The sequence below is a fragment of the Pantherophis guttatus genome, chromosome 6, assembly GCF_059756535.1.
Source record: "Pantherophis guttatus breed Tessera chromosome 6, ASM5975653v1, whole genome shotgun sequence".
Lineage (NCBI taxonomy): Eukaryota > Metazoa > Chordata > Lepidosauria > Squamata > Colubridae > Pantherophis > Pantherophis guttatus.
Window position 1 is genome coordinate 42730958 of NC_142068.1, and position 22716 is coordinate 42753673.

The window sequence follows — 22716 nt, forward strand, 5'->3', positions numbered from 1 at the left end:
CTTCATTTTGTACTCCAAGGCCAAACTTGCCTGTTATTCCGGTTATCTTTTGGCTTTCTACTTTAGCATTCCAATCTCCCATGATGATAAGGACATCATTTTTTGGTGTTAATTCTATAAGGTGTTGTAAGGCTTCATAGAACAGGTCAATTTCATCGTCTTCAGCACCAGTGGTTGGGGCATAGACTTGGACTACTAATGGTTTGCCTTGGATTCAAACTGAGATCATTCTGTCATTTTTGGGATTGTATTCCAGTACTGCTTTTCCTACTCTTTTATTGACTATGATGGCTACTCCATTTCTTCTGAGGGATTCTTGCCCTCAATAGTATACCTGATGGTCATCTGAATTAAATTCACCCATTCCCATCCATTTTAGTTCGCTGATTCCTCAGATGTTGATGTTCAGTCTTGTCATCTCTTGTTTGACTATGTCCAACTTGCCTTGATTCATGGTTCCTATGGAGCATAGATCTTTACAGCATCGGACTTTCCTTTCACCACCAGATACATCCACAGCTGAGTGTCCTTTTGGCTTTGACCCAGTCGCTTCATTCTTTCTGGTGCTACTAGTACTAGCCCTCTGCTCTTCCCCAATAGCATATTGGACACCTTCCGACCTGAGGGGCTCATCTTCCAGCATCATATCTTTTTGCCTTTTGGTACTGTCCATGGGGTTTTCATGGCAAAGATACTAGAGTGGGTTGTCATTTCCTTCTCCAGTGGATCACATTTTGTCAGAACTCTCTGCTATGACCTGTCCATCTTGGATAGCCCTGCACGGCATAGCTCATAGCTTCATTGAGCTATGCAAGCCTCTTCACCACAACAAGGCAGTGATCCATGAAGGGGGTAATTACAATACTGTAGTATTTACACAAGTAGATAATATTCCCTTTGACATTGTTGCCTATCATCATGAATTTCATCCATTTAATTAATTTTTTTCAACCTGTTTCAAATTTCTGGTTATATTTCTGTAGGGTAATAAAATCCATTGATTTATGTATTTATGAGTAAATTCATGGAAGTAGAAACCGAATATAAATTTAACTGTCTGGGCAAGCCTGAAGTATGTTGAGGAATATTTCCATTTACAAATCCTAATCTGTTCTTTTTTCCCACCATCCTTTCATAATTTTCTTTTATTTCCACAGTTAGTTAAAAGCAAAAAATAAAATATCTTTAAAATGTCAGTAGTACAATGTTTTGTGTTGACTTTCTTTATATAATATGAATAGCAGTTTTTTTAAATATATGTTTTTCAGGAACAGCTAATCTTGAGACAAGTTATGAACAGTTTGCTGTCAGACATTCCAGCCTACATCACAGTCCTTGTCATCCCCATTCTGCTTTCCTTTTCTCTGCATAGATTTTTAAAAATAGTCTAATTTATGGTTGGCTTGTATTTTGGGAAGAAGCTCTTTTCCCCCAGCTGCAAGTCTTTCTAAGGTTATAGGATTACAACAGTATGTTTATAGAAGAGTTTAAGATAATGTTGATATAAGCCTTTTAGCTGAAGAAAAGTTTTAAAGCACCTGTCAAGAACCCTGCTTTATTTCTCAGGTATGGAATGAAACACATCTTTAAGATGTTAAAATACTTCCATTCATGTAATCAATAGTCAAGCTTCAGGTGGAGACTTTACCTTCCCACTACTCTCTGCTGGCAGAAAGTGAAACTGCTGGTGGGATGGTAGTTTTCCATCCCCAGTATGTGAATAGAAACTTTCACCACTGCCACGAATCAAACATATGTGTTCAGTCAGTAATGTCCATCCAAATAATCTGTGTTGAAGTTGCTATCCCCAGATCCTAAGCCTCATCATTCCCTACAGATTCTCTGAAGCAAACTTCAAATTTTGCCATTCCTATGGCAGGTATAGTGGGTTTGTTCCCATTTTAATCTGTAATAATGGGAATATATATAACAAATGAGAACAAGTAAGAAAAAGCTTACTTTTCCAACCTTCATTAGTTTGAGGTGGTTTGTTTGTTATGGTTACTTTGTAATGGTATTTTCTTATTTCCAAAGGAGTACTTTACTCTACAAAACACGGATTTGGGTAAGCATGTAATATATTGAGTGATCCATCCATAGCGGCTTTGTCCAGTGGTGGCATTTGTAGTTCAACACATCTGAAAGGCACTATGTTGGGAAGGTAGACATTAAATGTTCCTAATTTTTTTTAAAAAAGATTGTCTTGATGGCTAGCAAAGCACCATAAACTAATCTGTAGATCAAAACATAATCAGGTTACTAATTCATCTCCAGTTCTTCACAGGAGGCCAATCTAAATGTAACTGGTATGTACTGATAATATAATGCTCTGCACATTTTAGAACTTACAACAGTGGCAAATGCCTTGTTCTCCCATATGACAAATAAAGTGGTGAGTCTGAGTGTGGACTATAAAAACCCTAAATTTATGAAATGTTTATATGGAGAAGTATTTCTACCTGATCCTTCTATTGATCTCAAGTGGTTCAGTCAAAGCATTGGTTTATGAAAATAGCCATTGCAATTTAGGGATAATTTTTCTAATATGTTTTATAGTTAATAAATATATTGTTTAGATTAAAGCTACTGTATTCATCAATATATTACTCTGCATGTTGCTTAGAGTTTTTAAATTCATATTAGGATAATTCTTCTTCATGATTCTAATATTGGTTTCAATATTGATTCCAAACCCTCTTTTTGAAGCAATTGCTATAGCCATATTTTTATAGTGTTCTTTATTCAGAAGGAAATGTAAAAGTTTATGATTTGGGAGAGACTAGAAGTAATTTACAATAGATTCACAATGGTCTTCATCATTTCTGTAAATCTGAAATGCTAACAAAGAACAAAACTCCCTGCCCAACTCTCTGGGTTCTTGGCAAGTTCTGTAGCAATAAAAATCAGTGCAAAAGGTGGGGAGGGGGGAGGGGGGAGATTTATGATTTACATTCAATCTAAAAATGCTAAGAGAGGAAGAAGCTAATTAAATTTCACCCCTTTTCATTTTAGGGTATTATTGAAGCAGAGTTGCAAGTTAAGCTAGCCAAAAGTCAGAAGAGACTTAGCATAAATTATTCCCAGGGAAATTGTACACTACTACTTGAGTTTGGCTTTAGGGGAGACTAAAATAAATTTCATGAAAATCTGCCAATGTGACTATATCCTGGCCATTTTATAGTGGATTTGTTCTCTATCAATTCCACAGAAGTTACTAAATCAATTCCAGAATGGGGATATGAAAAATATTTGTTTTACTATAGTGGTTTCAGCTTTAGGTTCTTTCTGTCTCATTCCATGCCAGTAGAAACAGGAAAAAAAGTAAACATCTAAATAGCTACAGTTGGCTTTCTTTATTGCCCCACAAAAGTAGCACCATGAGCAGAAGACACAGTGTATCTGCTGATATCCTAGTCCTAGATTATAAATGTGAAAAAGAGAAAAATTATACTTTGAGTTATATATTTTAAAGAAGTGAAGAAGGAATTAATATATTTGGTTAAGTACAATAGATACATGTTTTTCTTGTGCCTAGCTCTTTAACATTTAGCTGCTGCTTTTTACCTAATTCTACCAGGAGAGCCCCTAGAAGCACTGCATTTTTTTTTTCTTTTAACAACCCTGTAATCCCTTGCAACGGGGTGGAGCCAGGCCTGAGCATTTATTGGCCGGATGCCCTTCCTGATACCTATGTGGCGCTCACAGCAGATATTTTCTCTTTGCGCCCAGAGAAAGAAATATCTGCTGCTACCTAGGATCTAACTCAGCCTCCTGATAGGCTGAGTTGCAATAGGCATTGCAATAGCCTCATTCACTGTAGCATTAGATAAGATAGGCAGGCTATTTTACTAGACTATAAATTATGCATCACCAGCTTTAACTGATGAAAAGCACTTAAATCACTTATCTACCTACTCCACCTCCCATCAAAACTCTTTTGTCCATTGCACTTTTACCCCCTCTGTTCCTGGTTTATCCAGTTGTTTCCTTATTATAAAGGAATAAGGAAATATTATAAAGTGATAAATATGGATCTTTAAAGTCTTAGATCTATTTGACCTAAAGGAGCACAGAAGAACAGTTAATAGATTTTTATTTTGGAAAGCCTGATTAATTTTAAACTCACAGACTTATTCTTAAACTTAGTATTACTGTGCTAAGTCAGTAATAGAAAGAAAAGAAGAAGCTGCCCAGGGACTTTCATCTTCTGATAGTGACTTTTATGGACTTCAGCTGGCATTCCAGATTGTTTTCTGTGGTTATTTCTCACTTCTGTGCAAACTGCTTGTTACTATTTCTGTTCCTCATTTCATAAAACTATTTCATAAAACCAAAACCAAGTGTGTAAAAGTGTGTGTGTGTGTGTGTATGTATGTATGTGTATATATATATATATATATATATATATATGTATGTATGTATGTATGTATGTATGTATGTATGTATATGTTGATTGGATATTGTCGCATTCTTTAATATGTTTTTCTATAAATTTATAGAATTTATTAAATTTACTCAAACAATTATTGTCAAAACTTTATAAGACATTATTAAGCAGAGTATTAAAACAAATGCGAAATTAGGTGATTAAAAACCTGGGGATAAATAACTTAAGACCAAGGTCAAATACAAAGAACCTGAGACCAGGCATTCCCATTAAAATAATAATAACAGAGATGACAACTCTATGGCTCTTTTCTCTCTCCACCTAGCCCTCCCTGCATGTCCTTGGAGAAGCAACCAACACTCTGCTGGTTTTTAGAAAAATGTTAAAACAGAATTATGTTGGAGGGCTTTTTCCTAACCTTATATCTGTAACCATCATGCTCTCTTTCCTGATTCCACATTCTTTATGGCTGACTTGTTACTCTTATCTTTGTACCTCTTACCTTATCCAATGATATAATTTAAAACTAAACCTTCATAAGAAAGTTATTAATTTAAAAGGGAGACCCTTTAACCATTCCACCACAATTAATCTATAATTTAACAACTGATTTATAATAACTAGGTAGAATTAACATCCTTCTCAGGAGGAGATATTCATATCCATAGCCTTTTTACTTTCCTATAGCTCCATAGATATTTTCAACCATCTATTAATGTCACCATTACTGTATCTACATTTTACAATTGGAAGTATTCAGAACTCCCAAGAAGAATATTTTCCTAGGAATAATGATCCTTAAATGTTTAATTAAATCTCAGCAAAAGACACAAAGGCATTCTGTTGCCTACTGGAAAAGTGTTTTATTTATTACTGTTTCTTTTATGTTCAAAATATTTGCGCTATTGCTTTACAACCTCCAGAAGAGAGCTCTCAAATGATTAAATAATAAAAAATACCTTATTAAAAACAAAACATGGCAATCATTTCTTCATAAATTTTTCAAAAATTTAACTTGTACATATCTGCATTCAGAGCAGCCACTATAGCCATTTCTTCATTTTCAAAATCTACTAATAATCTGAAATTATCAGAACGTTGATAAACTTTTATAAAAGTTTTATAAAAGTCTTTTATAAAAGTCAGAATTGTTACAACCATATTTTTATATATTTAATCGTATGGTGGATATTTTCTATTTATGTACACTGGCAAAATTGTCAAAAAGTCATATAGATGAACATGTTATACAAAATATTTAAAATAAATAAAAACCGAGTGAAACTTTAATCGGTAAATTTGTCATCTCTAGGTCCAAAAACTAGTGGTCTTTTTTTATCTTAGATCACTTTGAATCTTTAAAAAAAGTGAAGAAAAAATGAGGAAGTTGTTTCTATCTGAATCATAATTACAAAGAATTGAAGCAGTTAGTATTTGAAAATGGAAAATAAAAATAGAGAGGAAGGGACAATGAAGGATGGGGGGGGGAACTGTGAAACAGTAAATAGCTGTGCTTGCAGATATAAATTGAAGTTCAGCTAAAATGGAAAACTGTGCATGGTTTGCTTTTCGTAGAACATCAGCACAATGCAACAGTTTCAGCTGCTATTCCCAACCTGTTAAAACCGAAAGAGGTACAGTAGATGAGATGTTTCACCTAATCTAGCCCAGAGCGAGCAACAGACAACCTGCACACACGAACATGCACACATGAATATGCACACACTGCATCTCAGCATCTTTTTTTGCATCCTAAATGCTCTACTGTCATGCTGCCAAATTGTGGCTATCCAAATTTCCACTTTTTATCAAAATGCAGTAAAACGTGTTAAGCATCTTTTGTCTATCTCAACCCAAAGAAGCATTGGGGGATGGGGCAGCTAAACATTCATTTATCTTCTCTTGAGGCTCATCCAGTATCACTGCTTCCTTCTGAGGTCCTGAACAGTCAAACAGATTAAGATGCAGCCCTGGTGCAAAAAGATTGACTGACTCTTATATCAGAAAAGAACTAGTTGTGTTATTCTCCGGTTTAGAAAGAACACAATCACCTTTCCTTTTTTTAAATGGCTAGAAAAAAGCAGTTGGCAAGAATAGAATAGAATAGAATAGAATAGAATAGAATAGAATAGAGAAGAACAGAACAGAACAGAACAGAACAGAACAGAACAGAACAGAACAGACTTTATTGTCACTTTGAATGTACATTAATAGGCATACATTAAAATGAAATTAGGTTGCATACAGCTCTCAAAGGGTCTCCACTGAAGCTGAGGCTGGCAGGTGGGGAGGAAAGAGAATGCAGAATTTGCAATGATGAAATGAAACACATGTACAGACTTGATGTGCTTGTGATCTTGCTACAGGTGCCTGTAAGATAGTCTTGTTCAATGCCATTCATCTTTCAAGACAAAGAGGGGTTATTTTGCCCCTTGGATTGGAATTCAGCATGTTCCGCTTCTGTGGTTTTTAGCATGGTATCTGACACTGGTCTGGATGAAAGAGACCAGGAAATAAAATGAGTCACCTTATTGGTATAGCATCCATACCTTAAAGTAATATCTGTGACTAATAAATTAAACCAAATTAGTTATTATTTATTAAATTTATATGACAGGAAATGTAAGGGAAATGTATGCAAGGGAAAAACAGAGGAAGAATATGAGGAATCGGCTGTAGGATTCAAAGGAAGCACTTAATAGGAATTTTTGCTTAGACGTAAAATTGTTAAAAAACCTAAATCCTGGCTAAAAATATGGGGAAAGGTGTATTTAAACAGAATTGTGTTTGCTGTGCTTTCACTGTATTGCTAAGTATCTTATTGACCACTTCAACATGCTTATTTGGTTGAAAATCTCCAGCAATATTTGATACATCTCTCTCTCTCTCTCACCCTCTCCCTCTCCCTCCCTTCCCCCTGTCCATCCATCTCTCACTCGCTTGCTCTCTCACACACTCACAAATATATATATATATATATATATTTGTGGCACCTTTAGGCATGTGAAGGTGTTCCAGTGCAATATTTCAACACCTTAGATGAACTGATAGAGTTTTACAAGAAAGAGAACATGGGGCTGGTCCGGAGCCTTAAATTCCCAGTCCCGCATGAAGAAGAGGAGACAACAGATGATCTAGAAGAAGATCAGGGTAAGAAGTTCAAAAAATAGTAATTTACATTATTACTGATCTAAAGTTGCCAATTTGCAGGAAGTAATCCGTTTTACAGTGGAATTGAATTGACCTGTTGAATTAAGGACTGTTGAATACTTAACTTTATTCCTTATTATACACATCTCTAATAATTCTTTGAAACCTGACACAGAACACTGCCTATCAATCAACCAACCATAATGAATATAATTCAAGAATATTATCTCATCCTGTTCTTCAAACAGTAGAGAATGCCCTGGGAAAATGCAAAGCATTTTATTAGTCTCCTAATTATATACTTTGAGGTATTTCCCTGTTATATGTGAAAAATATAATAAAATAATCCAAGAAGGTCTATTGTTCTACTAGTTTTGGAGTATTGTATTCCTTTTAGTCATAAATACCAAGTTAAACCATAATTCTCTTTAAAATGTTTATTTTTTTACTTTTGAATTGTACTGTGTATGTAGATTATTCTCTTCACTGATCATACTGTCAAACTGATACTACTTAATACTGCTTTCGTTAGATTTTTAAAGTTTCTCTGGCAGTACATTTTAGATGTATGCAAGCACAAAATGTTACTTGAAGTTTCTGTCTTGCTTCTTCTGACATGACAGTAGAAACATATTTGGCAATATACTCTTCTAATGGTTTACAAAGTTAAAACTCCAAAACAAGGTTAAAGCAATAGAATTCCAATTAAAAGCAAACAGAAGAAAGCCGCATCTATAATTCTAATTACTATGTATAAAATCTTTCAGAGGAGAAAGGCTTTAACTATGTTTCAGAAGCCCACAAGATTATACATTTGACACAGCTGTAGCCTCAACCTAAATCAGACTAAGCCTGAGTTGGAGAACTGGTTTCCTTGTGAATCCTATGTAGTTGTTCTGGTTCTTACATATAGTCCTTTAAACATGCTGGTGCCACGGCTTCATCCCGAGGGGAGTCTTCAGTAATACTCTTCCCACTTTCTCCCAGGGAAATCCCAATTAAAATAGCGATCTTGTGGTTGTACTTATTAATAGATTTTTCTATTAATATTATTCCAATAGCTGAGTGGAAATACAAGTGATTAAAACAGAAAGAAACCTTTAATCATAATGTAGAGATAATGCTAGAGCTATTAGAAATTAAAGTCTTGCCTCTAAAGCTGGTGACCATCCTTGGGCATTTTGTTTGCTGGACAAAGGGGAATCTGTTGCATCAACAGCTCAAAAATAAAAACCCCAATTTCTTCTCTTTATGTTTTCCTGCTGCAGGAAAGAAAAAGATCTGCTGTGTTTCTACCTTACAGTTCGATTTTTTAAAAAAATTGTTTTGTTTTACGGTACCCATTTATTCCTTTCCTTCCTTGTGGTGGCTCATTTTTCCTTCTTGGCCAAACTTCTGTGCTCCACCCCACTTTGCTCATCTGACTCTCTACTTTCATACCTTCTAATAGTCTTTCCTTTCTGCTTTTATTTTCCATACAACCTCTAACCCCTACAATTCAATATTCAGAAGTCTTTCATTTCAACAATAGTTTATCTTTATTTCTGATCTCCACTTCTTGTTTACTGTGCCCCATTTCTGAAGGTTGTGTTTCCACTGATGCCTTCATAGGTGCAACCTTGTGTGACCACTTGTTACATACTCTTTGCATCTAGACTATTCATTCCACTGTCTCATATAACCTGCATCTGCATAAAATAACTTTCTTTTTTTCTTTTTCTCCCTGCATGCTCATCTAAATTTAAATCTGCATCAATCCATCTATGTACTAAATCTGATGAAATGAGCTTCAGCTCTTTTAATAAAATCTGTAGAGAGAGGGAGGGATGGAGGAAAGGAGGATGTTACCAATGGTACCATTGTTTTTCTTTAGTTTTAATTCTTAGAGAACAAGGGGGAGAAAAATGGATGCTATCCTGCTACTACCTTTCTCCCATCTCTACATATATAGAAGGAAGTCTGGAGGACTTTATTTACGTGCACCTGAATGATATATGAGAATCATTCCTTCATGATTCTGGACTGTGGGTGGGTCTAGAGAAGACCAACTTTTTACTTCAGAGAAAGAGGACATCAGTCAACTGGGGCATCCCAGCTGATCAGGCAACTCTGGAGCAGCCTGGACAGGTCACATTATAGTTCTGGTGCCTTGTGTTTTTTAAGAATAAATACTTGACGTAAACACAGAAATAAATTCCAGAACAATATGTAATGTTAGCTTTCGTTTGTCAAAGTTTTTTTCTTCAGATTCAGTCATATTTCATGCCACTGAGTTATAGATCCTTCCACACAGGAATCTTTACTGGAAATGCATTAACTGGTCAGAAGAGGAAAACATATTTGCAGAAGAGCCAGCTAGGATCATGATAGAGAGATCAGTCATGGACCAATGCTTAGCCTTACAACATCGAACTAAGAAATACAGTATATATTCCCACTTGGGGGGGGGTGTTGTATGTGGCTTTAATTGGTTTTAAAACAATCTTCAATTTAGTCTCCAGTGAATGATTGTGGTTGAAACTGGGGAGATCTTCTGTTGATACTTCTTAGGCCTTATTAGGGCATAACATTACTTATCCATATAAGACTTGACAGCCAGGATATTTTTCTGGCCTGGTGCCTACTTATAAGGGTGCAAAGCAAGGTTATATTCTAGTCCCCTTTTTATTTAATTTCTATATTATTGATATGGGGCACATCTCACAAAATTAGAACACCTTCCTCCAAACCTGACTGGTAGACCTATCACACATCTCTTATATGTAGCCATCATTTCTATTTCACCCATTGGTTTGAGGAGAGTTCTAAAATCAATTGCTTCTTACTGCATGGTCAACTATTTAATTATTAATTATGAAGAAACTGAAATTATGGTCTTTTTAAGCTTCTAGATGCAATCATAAATGAGAAATAAATGAGAATGCAATAGAACAAGTTGAGGCCTTCAAATATATCACAACTGTTTTTTATCCCGTTGGTCCAAATTCAGTTCCTAAAAAAGGTCAGAAGTGAAGTTGTTATGTTGAGTTTTCTTTTTTTTTTTTAATAATACTTTATTGATTTTAATATATATTGAGTTTTCATGTGCGTGTACGTGTATGCAACAAGAGGTGATTATTTCCTGGTGTACAAAAAGTAAGATCAAAATAATATCATAGCTGTCATATGGCTTCCAAATATGTGCATATAAGAACCATTAGAAACTGTACAATGAAGCTTCTTGAGGAATCTGTCTTTGGTTCCTTGTTGTGTACCTAACTCAACCCTTAAGATGAAATAGTTCCAATTAAAACTTAAAACCCATATCTGAATAGCACTGGCTCAAACTAATTTTCAATCCAGATTTTCTGACTTCTTTGACTTTTTAGAACAAATTCAGAGTTCTTAGTGAAAATTATTTGCTACCACCTGTTTCTTTTTCCATTATCTGATAAAGTGTGATAATTTCCCCCAAATAGATTAAGCTGAAACATACTGACTATACCATGGTCATTCAATTACTTTCATGTCTATGTGAGGATTTATACTTAAGTCACCAAAATCTTTATCGAGCTGTCATTGTACCATATCAACATACACAGAGGTTACCCTATAGAGAAGTATTCTCTAGTAAGAATAGTATCCCACTGAAAAGGAGAATGTTTTAAACAATTAAAGTAGTATTTTGAGTCCCTAATTCACAGTGTGTGCATATTTTCTTTTGGTGACAGATTATTTGCCTATTCCACCTGTATTACCTCCACGCAGCATTTCAGTTCCAGTAAGTGAAACAAAGGAAGAGCTTTTATCCAGTGATAATGTCCAGATGTCAGAAGTTAGCAAACCACCTCTTTCTGAAACCTTGCTTCAGCGATTACAGCACCACGATACCAGCAAGTAAGTTCTATCACCATTTCTCTCAAAAAGAATGAGAAAGTTTGGAATTTTCCACATTTCCTTTCACAGTTCTCTTGAAAAAAGGTTTCCAGACAACTCTAGGAACAGGCCAGAGCATTTCTTTGTAAAGGTGTCCAGGAAACTGTAAGAGCTAAGAAGGCCTTCCTTCAGGAAATGGAAAGCTAATGAGGAAAAAAAAACCTCTGGCAAAACAAGTATATAGTGGTACTATGGAATGCCAAAAAACAAAAACAAAAAACCCAGAGGCAAACAAAAATCAAAGAGAACAATAAGAATTTCTAAAAGTTAAGTTTTTAAATGACAAAGTTGTTAAATGTTTCCTCAGGGAGGATGAGGAACTTGCAGAGAAATGGAATGAATTCTTTGCTCTTTTACTGAAGAATTATGTACAACAAAACTTTAATAAACCTTTTTCTTAGCAGACTACAGATGAAATGGACCAAACTTCTGCGTAAATATCCTCCCCAAATAATGTATGAGCTCTTTGTTTCAACCAAAGTATCCAGATGAGGGAATAAAATTTGCTTTTCTTTTATGTCTTTCATGGTAGTTTATATCATTTACATCATAACTTCATTACACAAATTGCATTTGTGCATAATGTGCAAGTGATGTTTAATTGACATAAATGATATAATTTACACTGTAATGGACATTCAGGAGTAATAATTGACCACCTAAAATATTTCAGTGTGATTTTCTCAGGCAGAAAGATAACATATTCTAGGAATTTGTTTTTCTAACAGAGTTCTATGAATTCAAGACCTTGAAGAGGTTCTGCAGGACCAAGGCAGGAAAAAAGACTTTTGGAGAAAGTTTTCCTTTTCCCTCCTTAGTCTCTTGCAGAGAGCTTTTCCCCCCTTAGTAGCTAAGGTACAGCAGAAATGGCAGTGCTTTATCAGCTGACATTGAGAAGCCCCATCTCTCTTGAATGGGTATTCCAGGATTTTTGGTTTTTTTAAATAATGATGCTCCCATGGTCTGAGACAGTTGGAAAACCACTATTCTAGGACATTTTTGTAATAACTCACTCCTGACACCCCATCAAGAATTCTTAAAGATGTAACTGATCCCTCAAATAAAAATCAATGCAGAAGACCAGAAGATAATCCATGGAATACCAGTTTTTAAAAAAGAGAGATCTGGGAAATCTGACAAGTGAGTTTAACATCTGTTCCAGACAAATTAGTACAATTAGTAATCAAGGAATGAATAACTAGGCACAGAGAAGAAGAAGTCATGCTGGAGAAACAAACAGATCTTGCTTTACTAAGTTTTGTTTTTGTGGCTCATCAACATGGGTGCAAGTGTCTAAATTTATCAGTTGTGAGATAAGATATACTATTTTTAATGAATTGCTAGCTGGTTAAAAAGCAGAAAACAATGAATAGAAATAAGTGAACAATTTTGTTTGTGGAAAAGGTAAGAAATTGAGTGCCTAAAATATAAGCTTTAAAATTGTTCTTAAATTATCTTGACTTATAGACAAGCAGCAAATTGCACATAATACTATGCAGAGTGATAAAAGCCAAAAGCAATTGTAGGCAGCTTCATAAGCATCTTTTTAAAATGCATGAAGTGGCAGATGGAAGTCAATTTATAAGTGAAAAATAATATGAGGCAAAACTTTTCGCTTTATATAAACATTGATGGTATCCAAGCTGTTTGAAACTAGTCAGGCTGTAGCTCAATGAAGATGTCAGCTCATTCTGTGACAGCTGTGGAAAAGGCAAATGTCATGCTATAAGAAATAAGAAAACGGATTTAAACTAAAAATGCCAACATCATAATCTCCTTACACAAATGTATGATGCATCTTCATCCAAAGTACTATGCCCAAGTCTGGTTGGGCACTTAACAAAATATAATAGATGTAATGAAGGGGGAGGAGTGCAGAACACTTTCCATATGAAAAAGGTCAGAATACTTGTGACTCTTGAGCTCAGAAAAAAGTACTTGAGAGGAGATGTAACTGAGGTATATAAAATAATGCACGGGACTGAAAAAAATAGACAAGAAAAATACTCAAAGACTAGGGCCAACAAGCAAAATTGTTTGGAAGGAGTTTTTAGCAAGAAGGAAGGAAGCAGTTCTTCACATAGCGTATAATTAATCAGTGTAAGTCATTAATACACAACACAGTGACAGGCATAAAATTGAATGATTTTAAAAGAGATGATTTTAAAATTAAATAAATTCACACACACACACACACACACACACACACACACATATTATATATATAAAAATTTATAAACAGGCACAGTGTGGGCCTAAAGCTACTTTTATTAGAACAGCTATAGTAACACAGAACCATGCAAGTCTGAATGTTCAGTCTCTTCAGCCTCTTTTATTTTTCATGTGAATAGGGGAGAGGGGCATCTTCATAAATCTCTTTCTTGCTCTGGGCTCAACTCATGTTTATCTGGTTGTTTCCTTGGTAACAGATCTTCCTTCTGTCCATCAAGGCTGTACTCTCTATACAAGGAAAGAACAGTTTAGGAAGAGTTTGCATCTTGCTTAGAAGCACCCCAGAGCATCTGGTTGTGTGTTGTGAGAATCAAAAATGAGTCTTGGCTGATACAGCCAGCCTGTTCTTACGCTTTTCTGTTCATAAGTGGTATTTTATAAAAATAGAAGACCAATTTTTACTAGGTAAATGTTTCTGCTTGTACTGCTGCAGTGATAGCAGAAATGGAAACTGGAAATGATCCATTTTCTGTTCATTTCTAAAATGATTAGGAATCCAGCAATTTTAGTGACCATATTAGAGGCAGATAATTCAAAAGGGTGGTCCCACTTGATAGGAGGGTGGGGTGGAAAATTATCTTATAGATAGCAACAAATTTGCTGGTTGGATGTTCTTTCAGGAAAAGGTTAGGAGGTTTGGTTTTGTGTGGGTGGTAGACAGGAAGAAAGCCTTCCTCCTTTGGTAAAACAAGCTATTCTTGCACGATATATCAGCAAACAAGAAACTGATGAAAGAAAATGTATGCCTTGGGCTGCAATCTTATAGGAGTTTCCTTGGGAGAAAGCTTAGATGACTCTATCCCTCCTCCACCCCACCCTTTCACTTCCAACATTGTTCAGAATAACAGATGATGCACACTAGTTCAAATCAGGGAATTCTTTAATTCGTGTTCCTTCTGTAAATGTATAAGGAGGCTTAGGCAAGCTCCCCTTAAACCATCTTAATGGAATAATTGTACTAATCCTCTTTATTAGTGTTACTGAAGCACTTTGAAAGCAAAAGATAGATGCTGCTCTACAATTGTTTAAATTTATATAGTTAGCTTGTGTTTTGCCCTGAGTGTATCAGTCATTTGAAAATTACATTTTAAATCATTAATAGACAGCATCTGATCCAGCTCTTCTAGAAGTTATAGGACTAAATGTTCCATCATCCTACATTATTGACAAAGTAGCAATTGGCAATCTACAACATCTGGAAGGTCACATATTGCCCCCTCCTTGTCAGCAGGCAAGCAGACTCCTTTCTGACACAATTCTTGCCTTTTGTCTCTCTCCTACCTTTATTCCTTACTAGTAAGAAATTGAAATAGGACACAGCTATACAAAACTGTTGTAATTCCCTCTCACCAAGGATTTTTTTCTCCCATTTGCCCAAAGTTAGGTACCTAAACTTAATGCTTGATTTGTTTTTCAAGCTGTTTCTTTCTTCCACAGTATTCCAGAAGAACATCTCAAACTTATCCAGGATTATTTGAGAGTTCATATAACTAATGATATTGAAAATGTACAACTGGGCTCGTGGAATCTCCCTCAGCTGAAGAAACTACTTACAGGACTCTGCAAAGGACTCTTCAAGTAATCACAAGTTCATTTGTAGGCATATTTCAATATCAACAGTTTGGGAATTCTGTTTATAACGATTTATATAAATACTTGACTAATTAGTTAGAAGTTATTGCACCTTTGGCCTGAGCTCTTAACATGGGGATTCAAAATCATTAGACCAGCATTACATGTGCTAAAGCTTAAGAACTAAGAATAAGGCTGAGGGAGAAATTTTGTCCAATGGGGAAGCAAAGGCCATAGGGCGTACAAACCAAGCTAAATCTCCACTTAACTAAGCCTTAACTGTTGCTTACTTTCAACCAAATTGCAGCTGAACCAAAAAGAAATGCAGAACATGTTGTTAGATTGTAGAAGTCTGAAGCTATTTGAAAACTGATAAAGCATCTTATACGCTTTCATAGCTATTTGCTGGTTGACTGGAGAATTTTGGAACCTGCCATCCTAATGGATTTAGAGAGGACAATGTTGCATAACCATGTTGTTATAAAAATGAAGTCTTTATATACATGGCTTTTACATTTCAGTGAGTTGTCCCGGACGTTACCTTCTTTGGAATCTATACAGATGGTGTTCGATCAGCTTTCCCCAGGTACCCATCGACATTCTCAGGTATGATTTCATGGAATTGGCAATAAATCTCTCAGAATCTATATCAACTTAAATGTGGGTGGGTGGGTGGGTTTGCAGAATATATGGCAATAGTTAGCAAAGCATTCTTCTTAGTTGATTTTTTTTCCCCCAATTTGTTTCTTAATTGTATTATGTTTATTATGGGCTACCTAGCAGTAATCCAGAAATAGGTAGGAGCTGCATTCATTCTCCAGGAGCAGATAGATCATGGTGTGGAGAAGTATGCAATGTTTTTAATGTCATTAGCCTCTTTTCTATACTTGATTGCAATGCCAGCTAGAATGCTTCCTGGATATGGATAACCTAATCACAAGGTATCATGGATTGATAACCTCATATCTTCATTATTATCATGTGTTGCTGTCCTTATGGATAGTGTGGGATGTGTACCTAGCCATTGTCCTCTAACACTAATATTGAAAGACCTGGATTAGGTTACAGTTTTCTACTGAGCCAATTTTAAAATGTTAATATTAAAGTATGAAACTCTAGACACCTATTCTCACATTCACACTGTCTGGAAACGCTTAGCATGATTAAAGAATTTAATTGTTTTAAACTTATAGGTGAATGATCTATACTACTACTATTTTCTCTCAGCTTAATAAATTTTTTGTCACTGACTCAGCACTGCAGGTTGCAGGTTATTCCATCTCTGAATGTTATATTTTTCATTATTACTGAAGATGATGGCCTATAGTTTAGTGGAAGCTAGCTGTTCTGGGAGTTGCAATGTGATTCCGTTTGAAGAAAGCTGATACAGACAGTTCTAGGATGGTCCATAACAATCTGACCAAATAATCTGTCTTGGTATATATAGAATAGCTTCACCATTTCATATACTCACCTCTTCCTGTGTTCTGCTGGTAAAACTTTCTTTCCGCCCACCCTGATAAATGAAGCATCTACCGTTCTTTTGTGTCTGAAGCCCTGGAAAATCTTACTTGCAACTGTATAATGTTACTATTTTGTCTGCACGGCTTAGCTCTAGACCTATAATTACAAGATCACTTTCCATCATTTGCAACTTCTTCTCATTAAAGCACTCAATTTGAAATGGTTCTTTGTGCTTAACCTTTCAGTGTAGCAAATTCAGTTCCATTCTAGTCTGATATTCAAATTACTGATAATTCACTGGGATAATATAAGTTTACAATGTTTTCTGAAATATATACGCAGATGATAAAATGCTAGACGTATGGGGAAAATGGTATTCCTTTAGTTCTTATACTTTTCTTTTTCTATGATACTCTTACCAGCCATCCTTTGATGTCAATCGTGCAAAATTGGTTCAGTTGACAAATTTGCTTTCTTCTATAGAGGATAAGGTACAGTAAATTTTAGATATTTCTCTGGCTGCCTTTAATCTTTAGATGTACTATATCTTCTTATTTAAATACTTTTCATTATTTTTTAATACTTTATTTTAAAAAAAGTCCCATTGTTTCTTATACTACATAGGAACTGAGATCTGTAATCTTCCTAACAACTCATGTGCCAAATTGCCAAATATGCATTTTGAAAACCAGTTTTTTATTTAGGAGGTTTTTTCTGTTGTGTGAACTGAAAATTAACTCAGAAAATAACCTGGTCATATGTCATATGCATTTAAGGTTATTAGAGATGTTGAAGACCGGAAATTGTAGATAAGCATTCATTATTTTATTATATGAGAATTGAACTTCATACAGTTACAGTCTGGAGCTCAAAGAAGTTAGATTTTTTTCCCTTTTCATTTCATGGACCATTGCATGGCTAAATTGGTCAGCTTATTTATAATAAGTGTAATCTATTGTACAGTTTACAATAAAGTGTTCCTAAATCTCCTAAAGTCTCCTTCTGTTGAAGTTTGATATTGTCAGGTAGAGCTATTCATTCTTACATTTTTACAGGTGAAAAGAGTATTGATTGAGGGGCCAGATCCCACACATCGACGTTCACTTATCCCTCCTGTTACCTTTGAGGTGAATTTTAAATTTTATTTTGTCACATAGACAATTATTTACAATTCTTGCTACAATGCTCTCATCTATTAAAAAAAATAAACCATGTTCATCCTGAAAGTGATACAGCACCAAAGCAACATTTACTCTCTGAAGAAATGTTTAATATAACATTAATATAATCACTGTACAATAAATATAATGATAGTATTCGAGGGATAGCATCAAGATCATGTGTGGTTCTAATACCGCTTTACAGAGCCTTAGTAAGGCCACACTTGGAATACTGGATCCAGTTCTGGTCAATATAAAAAACAAAATACAATATATTGAAAAAAAACCTGAGACTCAGGAAAGAGTGCAGAGAAGAGCAACAAGAATGATCGGGGGCTGGAGGCGAAAAGATATGAAGAACTGTTACAGGAATTGGTTATGTCTAATGAAAAGAAGAACTAAGGGAGACATGACAGCAGTGTTCCAATATTTGAGGGGCGCCCACAAAGATGAGAGATATCAAACTCTTTTTCAAAGTACCAAAAGGCAAGATGAGAAACAATGGATGAAAAATAACCAAGGAGAAGAGCAATGTAGAACTAAGGAGAAATTTCCTAATGTTGAGAGCAATCAATCAATGGAACAGCTTGCTTTTAGAAGTTGTGCATGCTCCATCACTAGAGCTTTCAAAAAGAGATTGGACAACCATTTAACTGAAATGGTATAGGGTCTCCTGCTTGAGCAGGGGGTTGGACTAGAAGACCTCCAAGGTCTCTTCCAACTTTATGATTCTATGCTGTATGTTCTATGTTATGTCTCTGCAAGCTAGCCATGTAATATGGAAAGTATGTATGAATAACATTTCTTCTGTTCTCATAGGTGAAAGCAGATTGCCTTGGGATTTCTTCCAAGATTCATCTTAAAGTTGATGTTGAAATGGGAAAACTTATTATTAAGAAAGCTAAGGATGGTCCTGAAGATAAATTCTACACCCACAAAAAAAGTAAGTAGGTAGATCATTTGTCCCATTTGCATTCACTCAGCACTTTTGCTCACCTGGGAACAAGTGTATGAGGAATTAAATTTTTTTCAGGTTTGCTTCAGGCATAAATTTTGAATAATGAAATATATGACTGCAGAGGTTACACTGTAGCTTTCTAATACTTTTATAGCGAACACATTCAGATAGTGTTTTGATTGACCAACAGACACAGGCAAACAAACTTGAAAGTGAAATTTTATACATGAAATGCCTTAGCGGTTCAGAAGGAAGTCTGCTTTCGTTATAAATGGTTGTTACATTTTGTGCCTTCAAAGATAGAAGATTGATGATTTTGATTGGTGGTGATGATAATTTTCTTTAGGTAATCAAACTAAAACTGCAGGTGATAAATAAACTAACTGTGACATTATTTAAGAGCTAGCTTTAAAGAGAAACTGTAGGGTACTTCCTACTTCTGATTGCTGTTTCATCATAGAAGCATAGGAAGGAGGTAGAATGTACAGTATTTTAAACCTTCGTGAAAAGAAATAATATGGTACAACAGGGAAGCTGAAGTTAGTTCCTAGTTCCTACTTCTCTATTTTATTTAAAGGTTCAAATGAAGCATGAGAATAATATGGATTCTCTAAACATGTGAATCATGAACTGTGAAGAATTTTGTTCTAGAAACAACGTTAGAGAAACTGATATGGAGCAATCAGTTTGTGACATGAACATATAATTTAGAGTGTTCTAACAACCAAAGCTGTATCTAAATTCTTATTTTATGTTCAGCTATTATTTTACTGTTGGTTTGACGGACATATATGTTTGTATTATGGAGTTTGTTAGTAGGTGTTGGAGAGCACCCACCTCAGTCAGGAGGAGGGATCAAACAGGGAATTAGCATGGATTCATAAATGCCAGGAGGCAAAGTCTTTGAACCATATCTAGCCTTTTCCAGGCATATCTGCCAGTCTGAGAAGATTCCTGTGAAAGTGGCATAGAACTATAAAGCAGCTAGTTTAAACTCTACATGTGTTGCTCTGGTTGTTTGTACCTAATAATAGATATTTATAGGGCTTATCTACCTTTCTTGTTTGTCCAGAATGCAGCAGCACGGGTAGTGATGGGAGCAGCATGGCGCTCCCATGTAACACCGCTCCTGTGCGAGCTGCACTGGCTCCCAGTGGTCTTCCGGGTGTGCTTCAAGGTGTTGGTTATCACCTTTAAAGCGCTCCATGGCATTGGGCCTAGCTATCTTCGAGACCGCCTGCTGCTACTGACGACCTCCCATCGTCCCGTGCGCTCCCACAGAGAGGGCCTCCTCAGGGTGCCATCAGCCAATCAATGTAGGCTGGTGACTCCCAGGGGGAGGGCCTTCTCTGTGGGGGCACCTACCCTCTGGAATCAGTTGCCCCCAGAGATAAGGAGAATCCAAGACCTTAGTGCCTTCCTCTGTGCCCTTAAAACCCACTTTTTCCAGCAAGCTGGGCTGGCTGAAGAAGAAATTTTAAATGTTTTAATTGGTTTGTATTTTTAATTTTGGGCCAAATTTATATATATTTTAATTGTTTTTAATATTTGTATTTCATGTTTTTTAATTCTGGCTGTACACCGCCCTGAGTCCAAAATAAATAAATAAATAAATAATGCAAGAATAGGGTACTTTTCATTTGGAAAGAATAGGATTATCAGCCCAGCCCATAGTTGCTTTGAAGGCGATCAGACAGTATTTTGCTGCTCTGTGCCAAGTGTAGATTTTCCCCCTTTGCTGGTGCAAGCAAGCAAAGAGTTTGCTGTACATCTTAGGCAAATGCCTCAGTTGCAAATGGCGGTGTGCATTCTGGCAAGTATGCCGTCTCCATACCTTGGCCATTTTCTACTGGTGTAGTGAGCTGTCTGCTGAGAGACAACCTTATGTCCTCCTCCCATCAGTGCAAACAGGAAATAATGAAAAGCCGTTTCTTTGCTTGTTTAGCAGTTCAGCAGAGAGAGGCCATTTCTTTATTGCCTCCACAAAAGTTATGCTCAGAGAAGGGGAAAATGGTGGTATGTGCTTTCCTGGCATGGCTAGAAGGGGAAAAGAGGATGGGAGACCTACCAAAGATGGACTGGGTTACTGCAGTCCAGAGAGAACACCTCATCATTTTTATGGCCAAAGTTGGGACGTACATTTTTAACCATGGTTAAATTTTATTCTGTAGTTGAGATTATTAAGTAAAATATTTTTGAACCAAACACCAGAGAAGGGTTAGGCTGACAGTGATGAGAACAGCTTTCTGTACCCTGGTGTTTGGCACTTATAGATCCTCTTCAGTCTGGTTTTAGGCTTGGCTTTGGGACAGAAAGTGCTTTGATTGCCCTATGAAATGACCTTTGATAAGAAAAAAACAAAGTGTATATGTCTGTTGGTTCTTTGGGAACTTTCAGCATGATACTATCAATCATGGTCTCATTTAATTTATTTAAGTGACTGTTTAAAAAGAACAGAAACAAAAGCAAAAGCAAAAAAAAAAAGCCAAATAATAAAAAGAAGATTGAAAGGAGATTTGTAAGCAATATAAGAGTAAATATAAATTTTGAAGTAATACCAAATTAGTGCTGCTTAACTTTATCATGCTGGACTGAGTTAGATTATGTAAAAACTGAACCATTCTGCTCTCCTCAGTGATTTTCTGCAGTAGGTAATATAGCATCAGAGTAATTGACACAGAGTGAAAAAAGGTGTTTCTAGAAGGGAATAGTGGGAGATTATAGTTCTGCCTTGTGGTATTTGCTTGGGAGTCAATTTTAGTCTCAATGTTATTTTATATCTTACATGGAACCTCTTGGGGTAATGATCCAGGATTGTATTGCCATTAATAAGCAGAGGACTTTTTTTGGATCACCTTTTACCTTTATTTTCCAGTTTTGTTTGCATTTTATGCTCTAATTGTCTAATTGGGGAGGGGTTTCCTGAAGTTTTAGATTTATTTTAGTAACTGTCTAATCCTTCCAGAACATTGGTTATTGCACAAATTAGAAATGGAATACAGTTAGCAAAACTACTGGAAGTCTCAGTTACAAAACTAACAGCTACGAACTTGTTAATATTCAATATACTAACTCCACAAGACTGAAGAAGACTTACATAAATAGAACATTTGGAGTGGTCCAAAGCCTACTGAGAGAGCATGTGGACTTTTTAAATAAAATAAGAAATTGGAAAGTTGAAATAAGTAAGTGAGAATCATTTTTTCCTCAACTGATAGTTGAAAAGCGATCATGTACCAAGGTTGTTTAAACAAAACACTGAATTGTTCTGGATAATAAAGCACAACGTAAAGGTGTTATTATCCTTAAGGCATTTCTGAAGTGAGGCAAGCATGCAGTTTTGAGATATTTCATTAATATATTGATTCCATTTTTTTTTACCATTAGTTCAAACTAAGTTTTGCCAGCAGAAAAGCCAAATCAAGAATATATACAGTTTCCCTTAGGGTTTTCATAAATGATACTTCATTTAATTGTTCTCATTCTGATTACCTTTAAATCTGTTTTTAAATTTTGTATTTATGTGTTTTATTCTGTGGCTGTTCACCGCCCTGAGTCCTTCGGGAGTAGGGCGGTATATAAATCCAATAAATGAAAATGAAATGAAATGAAAATTCACATGCATTTCAACACTGAACATTTCTGCCTGCCGTTTTCTACTTTATTTACAATATTCCCATGTGATGCTTCCCAGAACAAAAAATGCTTTAAAGCAGCTTTTCTTACTCTTGGGACCCGTGATACTGCTCTTCCTTCCTCAGAACCAGAAGCCTTTCTTCCAGAGGAGAGCTGCAATAGAAAATTGTTGTTGTATTGATTGTGTGATTTGTACGGCCACCCATGACTCTAAGCAGTGAACAAAATTAAAAATGTAAAAA

The 22716-nt window shown here is 35.6% G+C and overlaps 1 protein-coding gene across 1 annotated transcript in view; it reads left to right on the plus strand.

Moving 5' to 3' along the window:
• INPP5D (inositol polyphosphate-5-phosphatase D) overlaps window positions 1-22716 on the plus strand; it is a 93588-nt gene that overhangs the window by 19017 nt on the left and 51855 nt on the right. Inside the window, exons 4-10 of the mRNA XM_087872730.1 lie at window positions 7387-7537; window positions 11248-11413; window positions 15122-15262; window positions 15778-15862; window positions 17143-17211; window positions 17776-17847; window positions 18700-18823. Coding sequence (XP_087728856.1) covers window positions 7387-7537; window positions 11248-11413; window positions 15122-15262; window positions 15778-15862; window positions 17143-17211; window positions 17776-17847; window positions 18700-18823 — 808 coding nt within the window. The remainder of the gene's footprint in view (window positions 1-7386; window positions 7538-11247; window positions 11414-15121; window positions 15263-15777; window positions 15863-17142; window positions 17212-17775; window positions 17848-18699; window positions 18824-22716) is intronic.